General features: G+C 49.3%; 1 protein-coding gene across 1 annotated transcript in view; it reads right to left on the minus strand.

The window, feature by feature from the left end:
• Nucleotides 1-22,061, minus strand: part of Mvb12b (multivesicular body subunit 12B) — a 157,380-nt gene extending 135,319 nt beyond the window's left edge. Inside the window, exons 1-2 of the mRNA XM_021153581.2 lie at nucleotides 21,921-22,061; nucleotides 9,025-9,147 (exon numbers count right to left, since the gene is read on the minus strand). Of these exons, the coding sequence (XP_021009240.1) occupies nucleotides 9,025-9,147; nucleotides 21,921-21,995 (198 nt within the window). The 5' untranslated portion in view covers nucleotides 21,996-22,061. The remainder of the gene's footprint in view (nucleotides 1-9,024; nucleotides 9,148-21,920) is intronic.
• Between the last annotated feature and the right edge of the window lie 313 nt (nucleotides 22,062-22,374).

Raw genomic sequence — 22,374 nt, forward strand, 5'->3', positions numbered from 1 at the left:
AAAAAAAAAAAAAAAAAAAAAAAAAAAAAACAAAACAAAACAAAACAAAAACAATAAATAAAAAGAATAAGTCTCAATCCATTAAGCTTCCATCTCAGGATCTAGAAAATTAGCAAAATAAACCCAAAGCAAATAGAAAATAACAGAAATCAATGAAATTGAAAGAAAAAAAAACCAAAGTGTAACTATCAATGAAACAGTTGCTTTTGGGAAAATTATCAATAAAACCAATTAACTTCTAGGAAGGCTAAGAAAAGGGAAGATATAAATTATCAATACAAAACAAGTTACTACAACCTTTGTAGACATCAAACGACTGAGGAGCTGTTACAAATAATCCTACGCACATTTGATAACTTAGATCAAACAAAGCAACTCCTTAAAATACAAGCTGCCACAGTTCACTAAAAACAAGCAAACAGCCCTTTGATTATTAAGAAAACTAAATTTGAAATGTTCAAACTTTCAAAGGAGTTAAATCCCCAGGCTCAGGAGGCTTCCTGGAAGGTTTTTATCTTATATTTAAAGAATAATTAATATCAATTATACAGTCTTTTCTTTTTTAAAAGAATTATTTATTTAGTGTATATGAGTACACTGTAGCTGTCTTCAGACACACCAGAAGAGGGCATCAGATCCCATTACAGATGGTTGTGAGCCTCCATGTGGTTGCTGAGAATTAAACTCAGGAAATTTTTCTCTGGAAAGAGCAGTCAGTGCTCTTAACCCCTGAGCCATCTCTCCAGCCACCACTCTTTTCTAGGAAGTAGAACTGGTGTGTGTAAGGGGGGGCGGTACTTTCCAATTCATTTCATGAATCTAGAGTTATCAAACGGACAAAAACAGTGTAAAATCATGAAAACAGCTAACAATAATCCTCATGAACACAGCACAGAAATTCTTAACAAAATTAGCATAAAGAATTCGCTTATAATGAGTATAAATCACCACCAAATGAGATTTTAGGAAATACAAGGTTGTTCAATATTCAATGTAATCTACCACGTTGACAGGATTAAAAAAAAAACAAAACCAAAAACAAAACATGATCAACTGATGCAGAAAGGGCATCTGAAAATTCATCCATTAGTCATGATATCCTCAGAAAAATGTGAACAGAAACTTCTTCAACTTGGTGCAGATGTCTACAGCTGAATCCATAGTCAAATACTGGATAGTGACTATTTTCCCTGTGATCAACTGCTCAGCAAGGCTGCTAAGCTCACTGCCCTGATTCTGCACCAAGCAAGAGCAAGAAAGGAAAAGCTAGTTAGAGACCTACCACCAGTACCGGTGTTCCTATATAACTCAGTTAACACTTCAAAACTAGAGGCGCAACTCAATCTACAATCATTCAAAATAAAGGCCAGAGTACTTTGGGGCTGGTAAGATGGCTCAGTTGGTAAAGACACTTGTAGCCAAACCCAGTGACCTCAGTTCTTCCCTCAGGAACAAGGGAAAGGAGAGGCCACTCCTGCAAGCTGCCTCTGACTTCCACACATGCAGTACAGTTTGCTCCCACATGCACAATAAATAAAAATGCAATTTCAAAAAGTATTCACACTTATCTACCAAAACATGGGTATACTTGTATGCTTAAAAAGTATAAATGTTGTGAAAGAAATCACATAACCAAATACTGTGGAAGAATACGAAAGCTCGATGTGAAAGGTAAAGAGGTTCAAGTCCTACACAGAGTTAACAGCAATGCCCTTCAAAATGCCAAGAGATGTCTTCTTGATATCGACAAAATTATTCTAAAAGTTATAAGACAGACAATGCTAGCAAGCTTGAAAGCACAGTAATAAAAATACCAATGATAAATAAATGTATATATGTATGTCTATATGCAGGCATGCATGCAGGCATGCACCTGGGAGGCTGAAGCAGAGGATTGTCAGAAGGCTGAGAATAGATAGGGCCACATAGTGGGTTTCAGGCCAGCCAGAGCTACATATTGGAGTTCTCTGTCTCAAAGGAGAGGAGGAGGAGGGAGAAGGGAGAGGGATGACGTGGAGGGGGAGACAGCTCTATTGACTTGTTATACAGCTTCAGTAACAGTACTATATGGTCCTAACAAAGGGACCCACGTCCACAACTTCTATCACAGGTTCAAAAGGAAAGACTACCGTTTCCACAAATGCTGCGGGTGTTTGGTTTTCCAAAGGGGGAAGTGGGGGGGGGCTCAACTCAAATTCACATCTTATATAAAAATTAACTTTAAAATGGATATTATACTTAAATATTACATAAAATATAAAATGTGTAGAAAACTAGAAACTTTTCCAGAAAAGTTCTTATACTTGGCAGAGGTTCTCATACTTGATACCTAAAGAATTCAAAAATGAACATTGGACCTACTTAAACTTCAAAGCTTGCGCCATGTGAATGATTGTGTTAAAAGGGAAAAACATACCTACTGAAGCAGGCAAGCATGTACACACACACAGAGGAGTCCCACCTAGACCAAGCCAAGAACCCGGGAAAGTCAGTAATAAAAAAACCAAGTGCTCCAACCAAGAAACAACCTAAAGAGACTTGCACGGAGACCCGCAGATGAGGGACTGGCCTGTGAAGAGCTTGGCACACACAGCACAGGTCACTAGGGACACAATGACACCTGGAAAGTGCTGCACACCTGTGGGGGTGACCAAAACAGCAAAACCACATACGAGGAGCTGGACCGTTCGTGTGCCACAGCCACACATAAGTGAATAATTCAGTTTTCTCCTAAAGGCTAAACACAACTACTGCACACTGCAAATGCTTTCATGCCACAGGAGTAAAAGTGGACATTGCTTGAGAGCCTACGCATGAGCATCGCCCTGCAATAGTTCCAAGTCAGGCAGCCAGTGATATCCTTCAGCCGGTGAATAGAGAGCATGGTGCTTCCACACCCTGGGTTACTCATCAATAAAACTCACGGTTAGCACATGAGGCTGCTCTGGGTAAGACTGGGTAAATAAAAGCCAATCTCCAAAGATGGCACACTGCAATCTGTATATCTATTCACACAGTGCCTTTCCTAGTCAGGCTTCTGTTGTTATGACAAACACCATGCCAAAAGCAACCTGAGAAGGAAAGTATTTATTGTAGCTTACAAATTATAATCCATCACTGAGAGAAGGCAAGACGAGAGCTCAAGGCAGGAACCCGGAGCAGAAATCCCAGAGGTGCCGCTTACAGGCTTACTCCCTGTGGCTTGCTCAGTCTGCTTTCTTATAAAACCTTGGACCACAAGCCTGGGGCGTGGCACTGCCTTCCCATGGGAGCTCTGCCTTCCCATGACAATTATTATCAATCAAGAAAATGCCCCACAGACTTTCCCACAGGCCAATCTGATGGAGGCAGTTGCTCAGTTGCGGTTCCCTCTTCCCAGACCACAGGAGCTTGTGTTAAGTTGACAAAAACTAACCAGCACACTCCAGAAATGACAAAATTATAGCGGGCAGACAAGAGGCGTGGTTCATGGAGCTCTGGTGGAGGCAGTGGGACGAGTGTGGCCATTAGGGGCCAGCAGTAGGAATGGTACTATGGTAGGAATAGCATAGCTTATGATACTTTGGTATCTTGGGGCTTCTCAAGCAAACCCAAGCTGCCTCTCCCCAGATCAGCTAGTCTTAGAGACAGGAAGTGACTTCCCTTCCAGCACACTTCTGAAAAACCAACCAACAAACACTATTCCATATTCTCATCTACCTTGTTCCTGTAAGCTTTCTGTTGCTGTAATAAAACACTGACCAAAAGCAATGTGGGGAGAAAAGGAGTTTTCCCATCTTACACTTCTAGGAGCAGCCCATCACCCAGGGAAGCCAAGGTAGGAGCCGGAAAGGAACCTGGAGGCAGAATTTAAAGCAAAGACGGAGGAAGATGCAGCTTCCTGGCTTGCTCTCCATCACTCACTCAGAGTTTCTAATACAACTCAGGTCTGCCTGCCCAAGGGTGGCATCTCCCACATCAATTATTAATCAAGAAAATGCCCCACAAGGGGCTCAATAAAATGTAGCTGATAGATGTGGCACAGCAGTTAAGAGCACTAGAGACTGCTCTTCTACAGGACTCCAGGTTCAATTCCCAGCCAGCACCAACATCGTGGTTTATAACCATTTGTAACTCCATTTCCAGGGGATCTGACACCACTTTCTGGCTTCCTAGTGTTCAGACTGGCATGCAGGCAAAATACCCAAACATATAAAGTAAACAGAGGGGGGGAGGGGGAGGGCTGGAGAAAAGGCTCAGTGGTTAAGAGCACTTACTGATGTTGCAATGATCTTACAGAGGGTCCAGATTCACTTCCCAGCGCCCACATGCAACATGTTCACAGCCACCTGTAACCCAGGATGCCCTCAGCTGACACCTGCACTCATGGGGTGTATGTAAATTCCTTCAGTCTCCTCCATGTACATATAAATAAAAACACTAAGTCAATCCTAAAGAAAAAGGAAATGCCCCACAAACACGCCCACGGGTTAATTTGATGGAGACAACGCCTCAGTTGTGGTTCCCTCTTCCTAAGTGACTCTGGCATACACCAAGGTGACAAAAACAAACCAGCACATTCTCGGGCATCAGGCTCCTGCCATCCAAGACACCAGACAGCTGACAAGCAGACAGTACACCTGTGGCCCAGAGCCCCAGCCATTTCCACTAGATGGGCTGAAGTCTGCTTGCCCTGAATTCTGCTTGTCCTACCTCTGCCTTGCCCTACACGCAGGAGCTGCATGGAAAGCTCATGACCACACTGCCCTGCTCTGCAGGCTCCTGTCGCCCCGACACTTCCCCACCTGGCCCTGTCCAGAAGCAGGACAGCAGGACAGTAGGACAGTAGGACAGCAGGACAGCAGGACGTACTGTTCCTCTTGGGAACCATCTTTCCAAGAACAATCTCATGATCCACCAATCCACTGGAAGGAAATCATCTGATTAAACCTGGAGTCCTGGTTCAGAAGCCATGGTGGTGTTTTCAGACACTACCACAGGGGTCAAAGCACACACTACACCTTGTCACTTGATCTTAGATAAGGAGTGAGCATGCTTGCATTATTCCTTAAAGTGCATATAAATCCATAATCACTCAAAACAAACCCTACGTTTTAAAAAGGAACAATTAACTTCTCTGCCAATTCAAATAATTGAGGCTTTATCTTTCACAATGCTGCAAGAGTGAGCCAGCCCCTTCTGTGAGCAGAAGGAAGTATCAAGACGCTGTCCCGTCCATTGTCTAACTGAGCTTTGGTCACTTGTCTGCACGGCTGGGGTCAGGAGGCCAAGGAGAAGACAGCTTCTCCTGGCAGGCGCGCAGGAAACCACTGTTCCTGACAGAACTTCCTGAAGCTGGCTTGCTGGCCTCACTGCACTCAGTACAGCAAGCGCCAAGAGTCCTCCTCTCAAGGCAAGTCTGTCTCCAGACAGTTCACAGAAACTTTCCAGATTCAAGCTGCAGGAAGCCAGGGCTCAAGGCTGGTCATAAAACCACTTTCCACATTTTCAGTAAATCTTGCTTTAATGTATTTTCTATCAAAACAAAAAAGAGCAACACCTGGCTCCTTTATCAAAACAAACTTGGCTCTGAAAAGCAAAGCGCCTGTGAGGAGGGGGTTGTGAGGTATGGGGACCTCCAAGTTCCCTTACTCTGCTCAGAAGCAGTTCCCTGCCATCAGAGCTGCCCCGAGGGGACCAGGGGCCCACAGGGGCCGGCGGGGCCCATAGAAGCCCACGGGGACAAGTTACTCCTTACCTTTCCCCTGCTGCAGTGTGAGACACTGAAGCGATAGCACCTCAGATCCATCTGAGGTCTCCTGTCCTCTGCCTATGAGGAACAAGGGCCAACTACCACAATGTGGCCCTTCTCGAGACCTGAGTAACCGTCCTGTCACACTGGAGTGATGACTGTCACGAGCCGACTACCTTCCTCCAGGGGGCTTTCATTCTTTTTGAGCATGATGGGAATTTGCAAGCTCCCTTTACCTTGCTTCAGCACTGTTCAGGTAGCTTTGTGAGGGGATTATTTATTTTTGTTTTCTTTCTTCTCCTGCTTTGGTGCATGACAACTGGCTACTCATTTGCAGGTTTCCAATTTTAAACCTGTGTGTCCTTTTGATCCCTCAACCCAACCCACTGCCCGGAGAGGAGCCGGTTTCTCTCAGTGTTCCTGCAGCACCCTATAGCTGATGCTTCAAACACTGGCAGCTCCAATGGCTCTGGAGCCGCCTGGGATACTTCTGGTATCTATAAATTATGCAGGGCCAGCAGTTTTGAAGAAATGTCTGTTGCCTAATTAATTTCAACACTCTTGAAAGAAAGGGAGATGAAAAGAGGTGGGGAAAGGAAGGAGGGGGGTAGCTCGCATGCTGCCCATGGAGGCCACATGGAAGTCGGAGGCCACCACCAAGGCTTGCTTCCCAGCACACAGCAGAAGGAAGGAGCGAGAGCCAAACAATGGAAATTGCCCATCCCTTCTGACCACTGTTGGACAACACCTCCTCTGCCCTCCCAGCCCGACTTCACTACACAGGCCCTGTACCATCTCACCCTGGAATCCCCCACCTCTGCCAATACTCAGCCCCCACTACCACCTCCCCTCCCCCACCTGTTCACACTCAGCCCCCCACTGCCACCTCCCCTCCCCCACCTGTCCACACTCAGCCTCCCACTGCCACCTCCCCTCACCAACCTGTCCACACTCAGCCCCCCACTGCCACTTCCCCTCCCCCACCTGTGTCCACACTCAGCCCTCCAGGGCCACCTCCTGTCACTCTTCTACCACAGAGCTGGTGTTTGTGATTGCTCCTTTATGGGTTCTTCCCTCTTCCACCCCTTTCCCACTCTTTCAACCCCTGAACATTAGGAGAGAGACAGAGGGGAAAGGGGGCAACCTTACCTTTAGACTACTCTCTACTGATTAGGAGTGTCGAGTTCCTTGGGGCAAGTTTGATCTTCACTGTCAGGATATCTAACTTCTTGTTTCTTCTTTGTGCGTGACTACTTAACAAACCACAACCAACAACTAACCAACAACCCAAACCCACCTCAAGGGGACCTAGCATTTATATACCCTCTGAAAAGTCACACAATATCAGAAACTAGCTGCAGCTGGCAAAATCACACCTCTGCTAGAGCACGAGGCAAATCATAGTCAGTTGCTGTGGACAGTCTGAAGTCTGAAGCAGCGTCATATCCCACATCTGGGATTAAAATAAAAACATATTCCTACTTCTGTGTTTTTTTAAAGAAACCAAAATCCTCACTATACTTCCAGCCTAGCAGTCTTGCTTCTGAGACCCACCCCAAGCTCTGAGAGTGGGGACATCAGTCTGTCACTGCAGGCCCTAGGCGTGTGGCTGAAAGACAGACATGGGAGGCTGTTCTCAGGAGTCTGCAGAAATGGAGACAATGTATTGAGACAGTTAGCAAATGATTTCCAGCATCCTAGTCCAAGATGCTTCCCCAGTCCAATGCACCTTTGGCATTTTTAACTTGAAGCTGCATCAGTACCTAGAAAGCCTTTCTATGGCAGCTGAGGGCCTGCAGCACATCTGACGACACTGTGTGAGAGAGGATGGGGGTTAATCCTAGGCAGACTGTGCACTAAGGGTAGTCTAGCCTCCGGCTCACAGGGCTTCCTCGTCCTCTGGACAGTCTTTGGAGCTTTCCCCAACACTCTTGCACTTGGTTCCTGTGTTACTTTCATGTGGAGCTCCAGCTGAGAAGGGGAAGAGCCGCTTCTCACCCTGCCCTTCCCACCTTTCCCCTTGAACTAGGGCCAGAGCTCTTGGGAATGAGATGTTTATCTGAGAAGAGGCTAGAGGTCAGATGGAGAGAGGACTGCCCGCCCTCTCCCAGAAAGCTCTTAGAGGAGCCTAGGCCCATGTACGGGCTGAGTAATTACAGGCGAGCCAGCACGAGCCTCTTGCCCTGCTCACCTTCCACTAAAATACACAGTGCAGCATAGTGGTAGAATGTACTTATTAATTTCACTCCTCTGACCCCCACTCCCCTGCCCTGAGCTCAGTGATAGAAGAAAATGATAGGGATAGATTGTGGCCCTGTCAGGCTTCCAGAGACTTTCAGAGAGCTGAGCTATCAAAGGCCATCTGCCGCCCACAGCCAAGCAGTCTGCATGACCCCAAAGGTGCAGCCAGAACCACAGATACTGACGGACAGAGAACAGCAGGAAGCCATGAGAGAAACCCAAGCCCGGGCCTGAGCCTTCAGGGCCCCTGGACGGTCCACTGCAGAGCAGGGGCTTGCAGGCAGGCCTAATGCACAGAGTGCCACCTCAGACCCAATTCATCAAAACACACTTCAGCTTCTCAAATCAGGAGCATTTTTATTAGCTTCCCCAAGAGTTTTATGGCACAAAGCCATACCTAATGATTATATTTTATGGAAAGTTAGACGTTCCGACTGGGCTTTGAAGACAGGAGGCCGGCCAGCCGCAAATCTTTGTCGAGAAGGATCCTCTCCATCTCTTCACAAGCATCTCAGGGAACATCTCAAACATCTTCATCTCAGCCAAGCAGAGGCCACGGATGCTGCTGCACACAGCTAATGATGCACACGATGGTCCCATGACAAAGAAGTTCCTGATTATTGGCCCTGACTTTGAGAAGCCTAGACTTAAAGTTCCTGTCCACACACTAAGCTAATCACTCTACAAGTTCCCTGCTCGCTATGGGCAAGAACACCACACTCAGAACACTTATACTTCTGGGACAATGCAAGACAACTCCCAGGATCTTCCCTAAATCCTCTTCATGGAGAATCAAAACTAGAGGTGACCTTGGAAATCAATGAATCTAATTAAAGGTGAAACATGACCATCACAGATGTCAAAAGCCTGTGACAGCCAGAGCCAGGAAATCATCCCCAGGCGCCATGGCCCCAGCAGGTTCCGACTCCCACTCCTAACCACTCCTTGGCCATGTTTTCCTCTTCTGGTCATCCTAAGAGGGAAGATGAATGGTTTCCACACAGGGACCAAAGCAGACAGAGCAGAACAGACAAGTGGGTATTGTGTCTTACCACATCGTAGCCTGTTGGGGCTCGGTTCCGGGAAGCCACCACCCCGACTCCCGTGATGGGGTCCATCGGTGTCTCTGGCAAGGCTTCTGAAAGCTCCTTGACTTCGGGCATGGTGGCTTGATCCTGGTTTGGAAAAGGAAGTGGAGAGTAAACAATTCAGAGCCAGTGTTTACGTGAATGAGCAAGGCTTCAAGTAGACGGAGAATCCTGGGGCAGCTAGCCTCAGTGAGCGCTACATTCCTTACCTGGCCTTATCTGACCCTGAACCCAGACCAAGAATTCACCACCGCACCTCAAGCGGTTAGTGTGGAATGCTGAGGGCTCGTATCAGGACGTAATTTCCACTCAAACACAAAAGCACATTATCATACATTCCAGGCTGGCCTCAAACTCCTGTTTTCCTTCCTCTTCTTCCCTCCTGAGTGCTCACAAGTGTGTATACTTAGCTTTATGTGGTGCTAGGGATGGAACCCTGTATGCAGGTTAGACAAGCATGCTACCCACTGAGCTACCTGCCTAGCCCCACATTCTTCTTAACTCTACTCCCAACTGCCTCATTTCTGACCAGGGACCAACATTGGACACCCCTGGCAAAGTCTGTACCTCACACAGTGCTCCTGTGTGGAGCTAGGCTTCTGAGCCACATCTAAACCTCTGCAGACAAAGAATTCAATGAGCTCCAAAACCAGAGAACGCATCTGGGCATAGGCAGAGGAGGTGTGTGCGGCTCTAGGTTCCACACTTACAAGACAGTGTCTGAACAAGAAAGTAAACCTTGGGGGGGGGGGGCAGCTTTCTCTCGACTGTAAAATGAGGTCTTGATCCACACAGGGGCTGTTGTGAAAACAGAGAGAGAATATAAAAGAGGGACCCAGAAAAGCACACAGTAGGCACTCAGAAAACAGCAGGTGGACTGGAAGGCTTTAGGGCCTGTGGGTTCTTAAGGGCACTCTGGCTTGAGCTGGCCAGACGGGAGGCACCATGCACAAGAGGTCTGGCCCTCTTCTTTGTCTAGTTTAACCTCCAGGTCAAGTGGCACTTACTCAAAGCTAAGCACTGTGATCCTAATTCTCACTGGTCACTTGGATGAAAAGACAATGTGTGGAGTTAACCTTTTGCTGCTCGCTGCCTCTGCCCAGGACCAGCGGCGGAGGCTGATGAAGTACGGAAAGCTGTACTGAAGGCCTGGCCGCCTGAGTGGCTGTGCACCAGAATCCAAATAAAACCCTCCACACCTGATACGGAGCACTGTTACTGGGCAAGCAGTGGGGAAGAACAAAATAAGTCAGTCCCACCTCGCTCCACAGCAATTAAGCCCTACCCGCTGCTGCCCTCTCAAAGCTACAGCTTCTAAAACAAACATCCTGCCTGAAGAGGCAGCGGGAGGCACATTCGAGTTCCTCAGCCTCTTACCAAAAAGTGCTGGACACTCAGGCTGTCTGTAGCCCACCTCACAGGAACCATCAAATCGCTACATGCAGGTCACCTGTTTAGTCAGCGGAACCCACAGAGCACACTAGAAACAGACTTGGTGCTGGTTAGAACTTGGAAGTGCCTGGCACCTTGCAGGCGGGGGGGGGGGGGGGGGGGGGGGCAGCTGCACCTCTCTCTCCTCTCCTTGTTTGAATTTTCATTTTCTAGGCAGCTTTTTATCTAGCTAGGGCGGCTCAGTGCTTAGTGCTCTAGCACGGTAAATATTTATCAGATGACTCCACACCTGTGACCCCAATATGGGTTTTAGGGTTAAATATCTGCACCTGCCCAATTCAAACAAAATGCCTCTGTCCCTGAAAAATCCTGTAAGGGGGTGGGAGTGGGGGCAGATAAAAATCACAGGGCTGCAGTTTGCAAAAATATTGGTACCTGATGTCTGTTACCAAAGATGTTTTGCAATTAACAACTCATTAGCAAAATGTACGAATCTTGCCAGTGTTAAATATCATGCTGTGAATTTAATAAAGAACATGTGAAGCAAAAATATATATATATATATATATATATATATATTTTAAATCCTACTGCCTTTACTATGAAAGAGAAAGAGGGACAGGGAATAAAGAGGAGAAAAAGAAATGAAGGAAAAGAGAAGGGATGGAGGGAGTCAGAAAAGAGCGAGATTGTGAGCACACAGAGGAAATATCGCATTTGCTGGGAGATCCATGCTCCCCAATGGCAATGCACTCCAGGAGGCATAATGACAACGACTCTCTTGCTTGCTGTCGATTGCAAGAGGGTGAGTACGCTTGCAAAGGGGAGCTACTGCTCCCATAATGCACCCCGGGAGCCATCCAGCTGCAGCTTCCAAGATGGCTGCGTGCGGACAGCCTCCAGCGGAAGCAGACAAAGAGCCTGGTCTCAGAGCTCAGGAGCCCAGCTCGCCCAGCCCACTGCAGGTCTAGCTCAGCGCGCACAGTCGTCTCCACGCTCGCCCCGCCTCTCTCCCTTGGTTGCCAGGTTGCTGTGCCCTGGGGATCAAGGCAGTCTTTGTGCCTCGGAGACAAATGGCTGTTCCAGGGGCTTCGGCCCACTTGGCGGTGGGGCATGGCCGCCACCAGCCAAGGAGCCTCTTAATGAGAAACGCCCAAGATATCCATGGCAGAGGCCATCGCTCAAAGTGGCTTGCCCTGAATTACATATTTTCTGACTGCAAATTACTTTTAACAGCGTCTCTACAGTCACTTCAATTGACCTTCCTAACAAAAGGCCATTTATTAACTTGCACTCCGTGTTTCCTCAGGCAGCCTGGAGCCTCCAGCCGGAAGGGAAGGCAGGGAGCACAACGGGGACCCTGCAGCCCAGGGTCCTGAGCCAGGCCTCTGCCTGGAAGAAGAGGGGCCGCGAATGTGAGCCCAACAGAGGGCCAGAAGGGGAGGGTAAGGGAGCAAGTGACAGACATTGACCAGCAGGCAGGAGGTGACTCCGTGTAAGACACAAAGGGCCTTCGAGCAACAACTCCTGGTTCCATCATAGTGGCTCCGTGGCCACGTTTGTACAGAACACTGCACATCCACAGGGCTTTTCCAGGTTCCTTATCAGCCGATACTCGCCTCAGAGCTGGAGGGTCCCCCAAGCTAGCCTTATTTTTACATAAGCAGAAACTGAGGTTTGGTCCAGACCCCCAGCAGCTGGTGGCTGACAGCAGGCAGAGGATGCTCCACAGTCTAGTCTGTGCACTGTCCACTGCACATGATGACCAGCATCCTGCTCAAATGCAAAAGCAGGTTCATCACTAATTATATTTTAAAATGCCAGAGCGCTTTTTTCCTCCGGCCATAGCTCACTAAGTAAAGCAAAGGGGAGAAACGTACAGAAAGATAAAAGTAACCTGGGATTAATTTCCTTCACACCTCACTTTTGAGATTCAACATTTCCCTCATAAATAATTTACAACAATAAAAATGAGCTAAGGCCATGTTTGTGTAGGACAGAGGTAAATTCAGGCCTAATGAGGGAGATCTGAGCTCGGCACAGGGGGGAATGGGTTGATCTATGGCCTAGCGTGTGCAGGATCCACAGCACACAGGGGCTCCATTACCATGCGCAAGCAGCGGGGCCAACCGCCCTAGAGGAAGGGAGCAGAGAGGCAACACTGTGCCATCCAGCTGTGGCCACAGGAAGTGTCTCAGGGAAAGCCAGAGTAGAGTCCCTATATGGGTGACTGGATGGCAGATACTGAGCCACTCTGAAACCAGTGGATTCTCAACACAGGCCAGGCAAAGAAGGAAGGTACTGGGCACTTGGGAGTCACATCTGCTCTTGGCCATGGTGACAGTGACCTTGAGCTGTTCTCTTTCGGTAGCCTTCCAGATGTCAATCCCCAGTGACCTTTCCTGAGTGGGCATGTGGCCTCTACCAGATCATTCCCAGGCTGAGGGCTGCAGAGCCCTGCTCCAGGCATCTGGTCTGTGTCTCTCTGAGAGATCTTTCCTCAAGATAAGAGAGTAAAGCAAGAGTGTGGGCCATGTACTGCGAACCATGGTGTGAGTTTGGTCTTCCAAGGGAGGGGGTCTTTTCCCCTCCACACCACACTGCATGCATTTGCAATGGAGGACTGGCCAGGAGGAGGCTTGGTTCCCTACAGCACAGCGCCTCAACACCACTGTCATCCCAGGTTCACAGAGAAGTGAACTTCACAGTTTAACTATGAAGCCCCTTCACAGTGTGGCGGGCAGACAGCACACTGCTCCCTTGTAGCTGATCAAAGAATTACCACAACCATGCACTTAATCCCTAAAAGTCAGCAGTTCTGGGCTTAACTGACGCTGCTCATTGTTTCAGAATCAAAGGCTGCCTCGGGCCCCAGCCGCGGAGAAGGCGAAGCTACTGCAGCACAGCTGAAGACTCGGGGGAACTTTGATATCATCTCTGTTTAATTTCCACAGCCTTAGTGAGCCTGGGGTTTATCTCGTTTTATCAACTCCAGTACTGAAATCAAAACCCAGCTAACAACATGCAGTCCCTCCACAGAGGCCCTTCTAGCTGCTGCCTTCAGAGAAGGCCTGGTCTCCCTGCCACCCCAGCCTCCCTGCAGAGTATGGGCAAGGCTGGCTCAGAAGCAATGCCAGCACCTGCCCACCAGGGCTAAAGGAGTGACCACATGTCTTCTAAAAAGAGTCATTTCAAAGTACCAAAGGGGGAGGGGACTTCAGGTTAAACTGGACGACTGTAATTGAAATAACGAAACCAGTGGCTTCATTAAGTCCCCATAGAAGGATGCCCCAGTCTGCCTGGGGTCCAAGCTCAAGGGCACCAAAGACACAAACTGCCCATACCCTGCTGCTTGTGGGGCAGGAAAGGAAAGGGAGACATTTTCCCACTCCGAGGCCACAGAGGCAGACTCTCTCCCCAGGGAAGCTGCTGCTCCAGTCAGGTGTCCTCGGACAGGGAGGACTCTGCACCTCTTTCCCAGTGGCTCCATGCTCACTCTGGACCCTCCCAAGAACTAGCATTGTTCTGCAGACAAGGAAGAGACAAAAGGCACAGCCATTATCTTCAACATGCCACACTGCACAGAACACAGAGGTACAGAACCTACCTCACCTGGAAGCTTCAAGCTGAGACCAGGTGCCAGGAAGCACCCAGGACTGTGTGTGTGCAGCCAGCAATCAGAGAGTGCACAGCTGGAAGGCCTCTGCTGTAGAACCTCAAGAGAGGGCCTGGTTCACCTGCACCTGGGTGTGTGCACAGCTAAATTGGTGGTTCGCCATAGAATAGGCAGGTAGCAGCAGGCCACTAACTATTGGGAGGGCTATCCTGATACCAGGGGATGATAGCAACATTTTTCTAAGCTCTCCTAGGTCACAGAATTTTCCAGCTGGGAAACGAACAATGCACTTCCCTTTCCCCCAGTAAAGGTCTGGGTTTTTCCTAATGGAAGGGTCTGGTACACAATTGCACCCAATCTAATCAGACCTTTCTCACTTAGATTAATCATTTGAGGACCATACATATGTCCCATGAGGCACACAGGGCAGACTCTCTCAGAAAACAAACGTAGGATGGAGCTTCCAGCACTGCCCAGACAAAGCTGCCCGAAGGAACCCAGGTCTGTGCAAGCCCTAGAACTCAGCCGGAAGGTAGAGAGCCCACCAGAACACAGGTGAACCTCATTCTGCCTTATTTATGATTGCAGCAAATAAGGGTTGATCCTGCCCATTCCTATCAGGTCTAACCTGGTCTACCACACTGGAGGAACCTGACAGAAGGAAAATGGCCAGAAAACAAAACCATCCCAGGAGGTCACAAGAGCAGGAGGTCCTTTTATGCTTTGTGCTATAGGATAATTAAGTCATACATTGTCCTGGTGGCCAGTGTCAGAGTATAAATGCTGTCACCTCAGTGTCAGGCTGATGGGCTCCCACATTCCATATCCTTTTTGGCTTTCCCATCTTGTTTCTCTAGTACACGCATCAATCCAACCAGCCCATCTGACAGCTGACAGACCCTACAAGGCCCTTCCAGTTCTCTCCTAAAACTCAGGGGTGTGCCCGGTATTTTGCTGGCTGACTTTCCCCACATATCCCACTGGCACTGCCAACTTGGTTCACCTCAACACACCCTCACACACTCCCTCCCTAACAGGGCCAGGCGCCTGTGGACAGCCAGGAAGAGAGGAATGTTCTTCTGCACTTGGGATACAGGAGTATCTCCTGGAAACTGCTAAAACCAACAGCCCTGAGCCCCATGTTAGCATCAGACTCCTGGAGCTGCCAGGGACTGGGGCAAGGCGCTCAAGAAGCTGCATTCTCAGATGGTCCCTGCTGAGGCTAAAACTGCTGGTCCCTACCTGCAATTCAAGAACCCAGAGGTTGGTCTTTATTATATGTTTGATAAGCAAACGGTGAATGAATGAAATGAAATGAACTTGAAGGTGACCTTCCATTGAGAAGAATCTCAGAACGAGTTCCCTATCCTTTGCCTCTTGATCACAGGTCAGCCATGAGTACCAGCTTGTCTCCCATAGACACCTACCCCCACCATTCAACATGCCAGGTGCTTCTCAAAATTTCCCAAGCCTTATCCAACTGCCCATGCAGACAAATGCCATCACCCAGAGCTCCAATAGCGTAGGTCTTAGCATACACATATGCCCGCATACACAAGCATGAACAAGGATGAGTGTACACATAGCCTTGCTACTCAGGGTATACGCTTCCCTCACATTGTTCAAAGGCATGCTATGTGCACCATGCTGATAGTCGGTGCTCAATACATGGTCTATGTAGGAATAAAGAGTGAATGAATGAAGTTCTTGCCCTCTCAAATACTGCCCAAATTTCAGTAGGTTAAGGAGACTGCATCACGCTACAGAAGCAACAGTGATAGCAAGCCTACCTGGCCCCTTCCCATGGGACCCCCGGCAGGGTCACTGAAGTCCTAGAAGGACAAACTGAACTCCAGAAGTCCCCATGTGTGAAGGGGAGGAGCTCTGCCGTCTCTGGCAAAGTCTGGATGTCGTTGCAGTGGTGATGTACGAGGGCCTGGAAGGGGCTCAGAGTGTCCCCGTTGGCTGCAAGGAGACTGTCCTGAGGAGCTTGTCCCTCTACAAACAGCAGCCCTCCCCAGGTTCTGGGTCTGAGCTGAGACTGAATAATGCGATGCAGACTGGGAGAAGCTCCCCAGTGCTGAGTAGCAGCAGAAAGGTGTGAATCCAGGCTACAGGGACTATCCCCAAGGCAAGGGGCTGCAAATGAGGAGACACCTCCTTCAGGGGAAAGAACTGGCCTCCTTAGAGACAGAGGTGGGGATGGTGGCACGGTGAACAACAAGCACAGCAAGCAACAGATGGGCTATGAAACAAGTTTATGAAATGCCAAAACAAATCCAACTAAACTCCATTTTTAAAACAGCACGGCACTGCCGCCTATCCCTCAGGCTAAGCAAGTGTGCTTAGGGGAATGGGTATATGCTTGGTCCAAAGCAGGATACCCAGACTTCAGTTCTATGTTTCTCCCGCCTACATGGCCTCCATCAAGCCTCCCCAGGCTTCCTAGGTTACTACTGTAGGGATGGCCAGCAGGGCATAGGATGGAGTCAGACCAGAAGACCAATCGAAGCTCAGACACTCACAGCTGTGTGGCTCGACACAGATCAATCAACACAGGCCTGAGCTTTCACCAGCAGAAGCAGGGGGATTTGGTACATTTTCTCTATGGGATTACAAGGTGCATAAAACATCTAAAATTGCATCAGAGAACACACTCTAAAGAGTAAAAAGGCAACTTAAAGAATGAAGGAAGCTATTTGCCAACCATATCTGCTCACAGTATGTGATGAGGAGTTATATCCAAATCTATAAAGAGCTAAGCAAGAGTCAACTTACTCATTTATAGTGGCTAAATTACTTGAACAAGCATTTCTCCAAGGCTGAGAGATGCGGGGACCATGTGCAGCACAAAAGATGTTCAACTAGGAACTCCCTGGGAAATGCCAGTTAAAGCCCAGACCACAGTGAAGTGTCTTACACCCATCCTGCTGGATCCCTCCAGGAAGAAGAGCGAGTACCCAGGGGGTAACTAACGTTGGGAGAACGTGGAGAAATCAGAAGCTTTGATGTTATCGGCAGGAGTGTACACAGCAGCCTTCGCTTTATGGGGGAAAGTATGCTAATTCCCCTGAGGGTTAAAAATAACGTCCCCACATATAACCCATTCCTAACTATATACTCCCAAAGAATTAAACAAAGAATTGTCAGAACAGCCCAATTCAATGGCCAAAATATGCTGAATGGGTAACTGACATACAGTCAATACGTCCAATCGTGCATCATTCAACCCGGACCCATGCCATAACACGATGAACTGTGAGGATACTGTGCTAAGTAAACTTAAGCCAGTCAGAAAAAGCTACACATCCTAGGACTCCATCTCCATCAGACTCCCAGCAAGGCCACACCCAGGGAGACAGAAAATTGAATGGAGGTTGTCAGGGGCCCTAAGAAAGGGCCTTGTTTAATGATTTCAACTTTGCAAGCCAAAAAGGGTGGGGAGATTAGGGCTGGAGAGATGATTCAGCTTTGAAAACACAAGAGGACCTCATTTTAGTCCCTAGAGCCCATGTCAAAAAGCCAGATAGAGGTGAGTGGTGTCGCTGGAGAGATGGCTCAGCTGTAAAGGGCACACTTTTTTTAATGGCTGTGCCTTTTGTCTCTTCCTTGTCTGCAGAACAATGCTAGTTCTTGGGAGGGTCCAGAGTGAGCATGGAGCCACTGGGAAAGAGATGCAGAGTCCTCCCTGTCTGAGGTCACCTGGTTGTAGCAGGTGCTTCTCCAAAGGAGCTGGGTTCAGTGGCTCACAGCCATCTGCAACCCCAGGTCCAGGGCATGTTGTGGGTTCCATCCTCTGGGGATGCACACAGCACATTGACATACATGCAAGCAAAACATTCATACACACACAATACAATAAAGTTATATATTTACATAAGTAAATATATAAATAAAAACCAAGAAATGGTAACACACACTGTTGTCCCAGTACTGAGGAGACAGAGACAGGAGACTTTCTGGACCATCTGGCCATGCTAGCCTAACTATCATAGACCCAGACCAATGAAAAAACCTGCCTCCAAACCCCAAGGTGGGTGGCTCTGAAGAACAGCACCCAAGGCTGACCTCTGGCTTCCACACTCATGCTGATGTACACAGACACACTTCAAGAAAAGCTCTACAGATTAGCTGCAAAACAGTGTGACTACGCTGGCTCTGATCTGTTAACACTGGCTATGTTGGTAAAGTTTATGTTGTTGACATATAAAACTTTTCTAAAAGCATCTAGAACTGTGGGTCTCTAATTTCAGCAAGAATAGAACACCCCAGATGTGCTTACTAAGTACACAGGTTCCAGAGTCCCTTTCTTAGGGATTCTGCCTCAGTGAAGTCTGGGGATGGAGTCCTGGAAGCTGCATTATCATAAACTCCTCAGGCTTATTGGGCCCATTAAGAACTCATGTTATGCCAGGCGTGGTGGCGCACGCCTTTGATCCCAGCACTCGAGAGGCAGAGGCAGGCGGATTTCTGAGTTTGAGGCCAGCCTGGTCTACAAAGTGAGTTCCAAGACAGCCAGGACTATACAGAGAAACCCTGTCTCGAAAAAACAAACAAACAAACAAAACAAACAAAACAAAACAAAACAAAACAAAAAGAACTCAAGTTAAAGAGCAGAAGAAATGGCTCAGTGGTTAAGATTGCTCTTACAAAGGAATCAAGTTTGGTTCCCAGCACCTGCGTTGGGTGGCTCACAACCACCTGTAACTCCAGCCTCAAAGAGTTACCTGCAGTCATGTGCATAAGCCTGCCTACCCCCCCCCCACACACACACACTTAAAAATAATAAAAAAAAAAATCTTAAAACAAGTTCATGTATGGGCCAAGAAAATGACTCTGTAAATAAAGGTGCTTGCCACTAAGTCTGATCGCCTGAGTTTGATCCCTGGGACCTACCATGGTGGAGGGAGAAAACCAACTCCTACAAGTTGTCCTCTGGCCTCCCTGCACATGTAACCCTCACCCCACTATCACACACAAGGATGATTTTAAAAAAGAATCATGTACCTCTCTACTTTAGTGACTGTCTTGATCAGAATCTAATTTTGAACATTCTGTCCTGATCAGTATCTAGTTGGTTTTGTTTGTTTGTTTGTTTGTTTGTTTTTAAAAGAGTGGATGTGGCAGGTGCACATTTATCTGTACCTACAGATAAAAAGAACACAGAATATACTAGGAAAAAGGTCCCAGCTAGAAGGCCAACTAGAGGGCCCTCCCTCCTCAAGGAAGCTCAGACACTAAGCTCCTGTGTGTGGCCCTGGGATCTGGGCCCATGGGGCTCTCATATTTCTGCCAGGACAAGCTTAGCATCTTGCCAGGAGTGTGTCAACCAACCAAACACATGCCCATAGGATGTCCCCAATAAGGGAGTAATGTCATACACACCCCGCTGGAGGCTCTACCGCCTAGGCAGCTGGAGCAGGAGACTGACTCAAGCCCCTGCTCTGCAGACAACACTGAGAAATCACAATTCCCCGGGGCTGGAGAGGAAGTCAAGGCCAGGAAGAGCCCCCAGGGACAGCAGAGGAGACCAGAGAGGAAGCAGTTCATTACAGGCACCCTACCGCCCCATATCCCCAACTGGCAAAGAAGGCTCCCGCCATCCGCAGCCAGTAACCAGCGTCCTCAGCTCAACCACATCCAGCTATGCAGTCATTTGTCATCTTCCTTGTGCCAACTGTACTCCACACTTCCCACACTCAACCCCAGCACCATCATCATGTGGCTGTGTGGTGAGGCTGTTGCTCTTTGGAACACTTCTAACTGGCCACGGCAGAGGGACCCAAGCCACTGGCTTCTGATCCCATGAAGCAGATCTGCCGTGAAATGGGCAGAAATTCAATTTTGGGGTTCTCCCTTACTCCTTAAGCCCTGGGAGGCTTCCAGCCACTGTTTTCACATGACCATGTGGTCTTATAACACACACACAAACTCAAGATATCCCTGAGTTCTTTTTCTGATGGGGCCTGAGCCCAGCAACAAATCACGTGAGCAGCAGGCCTGCTGAGTGTTAGATCCCGCTTAATTCCCATGAGGTCCTGTGCCTCTGGAAGGATCAAGGGCCTTCCTGATTGATGATGCTTATGGCATAAGTATTATTTGTAAGCCACTTCTACAATTAAGAAAATGGGGATTCAAGAAAGGGATAGTGCTTTATTAGGGTCACTTGAGGTCTAAAGCGTGCGATAGAACTCAACCCAAGCCCTCAAAATCAAGCCACGTTTACTATAGCATAGCTTTTGATTGCCTCGAGATGGCCTTTCTTATGCCTACAAAGAAGCACTCAAAAAGCAAACTAAAGAAGCAAACCTCTTTACCAAATGCCTAACAGTAGTTGCTGACCGGGCTGGGCGATGTAGCTCAATGGTAGAGCTCACCCACATGCACAAGTTTGATGCTAAGCCCTAGAAAGAACTGCTTTTACTCATAAATTCACCACAGTAAGGCGGGCACTACGTTACAGTGTCCTGAAAACACTTCGTTTATATCCCACCATGACCCTATGATAGATAATTTTAGTCTACATGCCAAAAAAAATGGAGACTCAGAAGGCTTCATTCATTTCATAAACCGCACACTGTGAGTAGAAAAGCCAGACACAGGCTAGGGTTTCGTTCTTAAACTCAATTAACTTAACTTTAATAATATTCTAGAGTAGTCTAGGTCTACCAATACAGGCACGACAAAGGTCTTTAGCCTGTAACAGGGACACAAATACCAGAGGAGGGAATGGGCCACGTAAACAAGAAAGGGTGATTTTATATTCAATGACCCAGCTGTCACTCTGTCAGTCTACCTCCCGGGTCCCTATAGTAGCCGTAATTCTCAGAGACACCCCGTTAAATATGAGTGTGGCACAAGTTTTCAAAGCACCCCCAAACGATTTCCCAGCTGGCAAGAAAGATGACACCATTCCCGGTAACTAACCTCTTGTCTGCTTGGAGTTTTTCAGTTAGTATAGGTTTCTATAGGGCTTATCTTCTAACTTTCCCAAGGCAGCTGATAAGATTCGCCAGCCCTGTTAAAGGGAGATAGGATCCAACCAGCTGTCGGGAAACAGGCGATTACCCCAACAAGGCATCACCAGAGACAAAGGCCCTGAAAGAGGAGCCTTGCCTGCTGTCTGCCAATGTGGCTGAAATCCAGGCGCTCTGGGTCTCCCGTGGGGGCAGGGAGTAGGGGCTATGGCCATTTGCCTTGGGCCTGCCTTGTCTTGCTGAACAGGTCGTTGGGGTCAGGGGACAGAAGAAACAGGCTCATAATTTAGGGACAGCGGTGTGCTAAAGACAAAAGAAAACAAAGATGCTCCTGGCTCTACCTTATTCACTGTGTCTGTCTCTGAGGATGTGGTCCCTGGTGCTGTGCTAATCAGCCCCTTGGGCCTCACTTGCCCTGGCTGGAGTCATTGCAAGGGGAGGCTAATCAACATGCCCACCACGCTTCCTGGATGGCTGGTCACCTTGCAGACAGGTGCCCTACAGTTCGGGTGCCCCCAGGTAATGATGTCTGAGGGTCAGGTGCGCGCTCATCCGCACCCACGTGACAGCTGAGAGCCGGACCCCAGGCCAGGCGTGTCAAGGGAACTGTCCCCAGCGTATGCCCCGGTGGAGATCGTCGCCCCTCACCTGGCTCCACCCTCGGAGCGCTGCTGCGACTCGAGTCCCCAGCTCGCTCCAGCCACAAGGCCGAGCCGGAGCCCCCCGAGAGCCTGCGCCACCGCGCCGGGCGGAGGCCGCCCTCCCGGGGCCTGTCCCCACGCGGGGCCGGGCGAGCCGCCCGCAGGCCTGGGCCCGGCCGGCTCCTCCCGTGCCCGCCCGCCCCCGCCCGTCTTCCCGCGCGGGCCTCACTTAACTGTTCCCCGCTGGGGCGGCGGCGGCTGCGGCGGCGGCGGGTCCCGGCTCCGTCTCACGCAGAAGCAGCTTCTCATCGCCCGGGCGGCGCGGGAGGAGCCGGGCCCGGGGCCCAGGCGGCTGCAGCCGGCGCCGCAGCTCGAGCGCAGCCTCCCCGGGAGCGGCGGCGGCGAGGGGCGGGGCGCGGCCTGGCGGCGGCGGCGACGACGGCGGCGGCAGCAGCGGCTCGGGCCGGGGCCGGGGCGGGAGGGGCGTGCAGCCTGCGGCGGAGCCCGGGAGCGCACCGCCCTGTGGCCCCCGGTGCCCTCGGTCCCCGCCCCCAGTCGGCCTCCGCTCGGCTCTGCTAGGCCTCGCCGTCCCCCTCGTCCACCGCTCAGCCCGGCTGTAGGTCCCTGCAAGATGCTCCGACACCCAGGCCTGCAGGCCCGGAGTGGCCCTTTGCAGAGACGCCTTCCC

The sequence above is a fragment of the Mus caroli genome, chromosome 2, assembly GCF_900094665.2.
Source record: "Mus caroli chromosome 2, CAROLI_EIJ_v1.1, whole genome shotgun sequence".
Taxonomy (NCBI): domain Eukaryota; kingdom Metazoa; phylum Chordata; class Mammalia; order Rodentia; family Muridae; genus Mus; species Mus caroli.